This window comes from Cyprinodon variegatus, unplaced genomic scaffold (assembly GCF_000732505.1).
Source record: "Cyprinodon variegatus isolate N-32 unplaced genomic scaffold, C_variegatus-1.0 Scaffold534, whole genome shotgun sequence".
NCBI lineage: Eukaryota > Metazoa > Chordata > Actinopteri > Cyprinodontiformes > Cyprinodontidae > Cyprinodon > Cyprinodon variegatus.
This window is the reverse complement of record NW_015150987.1, coordinates 574,594-576,478: the sequence shown is the minus strand read 5'-3', so window position 1 is coordinate 576,478 and position 1,885 is coordinate 574,594. Positions and strand designations below refer to the sequence as shown.

At 37.9% G+C, this 1,885-nt stretch overlaps 1 protein-coding gene across 1 annotated transcript in view; it reads left to right on the top strand.

Annotated features, from left to right (window-relative positions):
- LOC107095267 (atrial natriuretic peptide receptor 1-like) overlaps window positions 1–1,885 on the top strand; it is a gene marked incomplete at its 5' end in the record, with an annotated part of 39,214 nt that overhangs the window by 23,967 nt on the left and 13,362 nt on the right. The window contains one exon of the mRNA XM_015391287.1: window positions 768–852. Coding sequence (XP_015246773.1) covers window positions 768–852 — 85 coding nt within the window. The remainder of the gene's footprint in view (window positions 1–767; window positions 853–1,885) is intronic.

Genomic DNA, 1,885 nt, shown 5'->3' with positions numbered 1-1,885 from the left:
CGTTAGCCCTGGTTACTGCTGGCAGGCTAACGTTAGCCCTGGTTACTGCTGGCAGGCTAACGTTAGCCCTGGTTACTGCTGGCAGGCTAACATTAGCCCTGGTTACTGCTGGCGGGTTAACGTTAGCCCTGGTTACTGCTGGCAGGCTAACATTAGCCCTGGTTACTGCTGGCGGGTTAACGTTAGCCCTGGCTGCAGTTAGCCTCGGAGGTCTGCTGGTTGCCGCAGTCCTCTTAACATCGGAACTTTTTATTAATTTACGCCTTAAATCAGTAAAATGGAACATATAGTGAAGCTTAAAGTAAAATGTTCTCGCCTCAAATGATCTTAAAAAGTACTTTTATAGAACAATAGCAACAGAAAAGAGAACTTTTAACTTAACACTCTGAGCTCCGTGAGCACTAACCTGGAAGCTTGCTGCTGCCGCAGTGCATGCTGGGACAGCTGTCAATCTGGAGAACGGACAAGTCTGCTCTGATGCATGCTGGGTAAAAAGGGAGGGGCCAGAACAACATCCAGGGGCTTTGTCCGTTCTCTGTCTTCTTGTTCTTGTGAATTGGAACAGCACTAGGGCTGAGGATGATGACGTTTCACGAGCGCATGAGAAAAACACAAGTACACATATTGAGAAACGGCCAAAGGCTGCGAAGGTTCTGACTTCATGTCATGTTCTAGGTTCTATGGACTCTTTTGGGTCAGCATTATAACAGTGAGTTCAGGGATCAGAGGAAACTTCTAGAACCGTTTAGAATCTGTGTCTCCCATAGAAACCATCACCATCCATCAGATGATCTCTATCGTGGTGTTCTTCATCCTCACCATGACGCTGACTGTCGCCAACTTCGTCTATAGGTGAGATCCGCTACAGGCTCCCATCCAACGCTAGCTACTATCTTCAGATTGGGTTTTTGGACTTTTGCTACAAAACAGACAAAAGTGACTAAAACTGGACCTTTATGTCCGTATGCGACCTGTACCGCTCTTTTTATGGAAGACTGAACAGCTTCATCCTGCTTTCTTGTCATCTTTTAGTCCTTTCTTCTGCTCCGCTAAAGGAGGTTATAGTTGTTCTCTTGTTTTCTTACTTTCCTTTGTATGAATGTGACTTTGTCATAGATTATAGAATCCATTGTTCAACAGTTTAATAAGAAACCAACTGGCCTCTGCTTTTTAAGCTGGATTGATTGAACATTTCTAGGAACAGTCACATCCTTATGCGATAAGATGATTGTCAATTTAAAAAAAATGCATGTTTAAATTCATAAATGTAAAACGTGCATTTAGACATTTTATATTTGAAAATTAAACTTTAAAAGTTATGAATGCAATTTAAAAAGTTAAACTTAGTAAAAACACAAATAATAAGTTTTAAGTACAAATTAAAAATGTATAAATAAGAAATCACAAATTTACACTCCTTACCAGTTGGTGGCAGTATTACACCAGAAAGCTGTTAACCAAAGAAAACAGAAACAGAATCATTGATCAAACTTATGCAGAGCCGTTGGGCCATTCAAAGACTATTTTTTTTTGTTTGAAGTGGCATATTTACTACAATAAATACCCAAATTTATGAAATCATAAATATTCGCATTTAGAAGGAAACAAGTAGCTAATGTACAAGAATAAATAGGCAAATTTACAAAAAAAAACATGCAAATTTACGAGATTATAAGGACGCGAATTTAGAAAAAAATGTAACAAATTTACAAAAATGAATTTTTGTAAAATTTACAAAAATGTCAATTTATGAGTAACACATGCAAATTGTTGAGATTATAAGCATGCGAATTTAGAAAAAATATGTAGCAAATTTACAAGAATAAACATAAATTTATGAGAAAACATGCAAATTTAAGGCATGAAGAATATGTGAATTTAGACG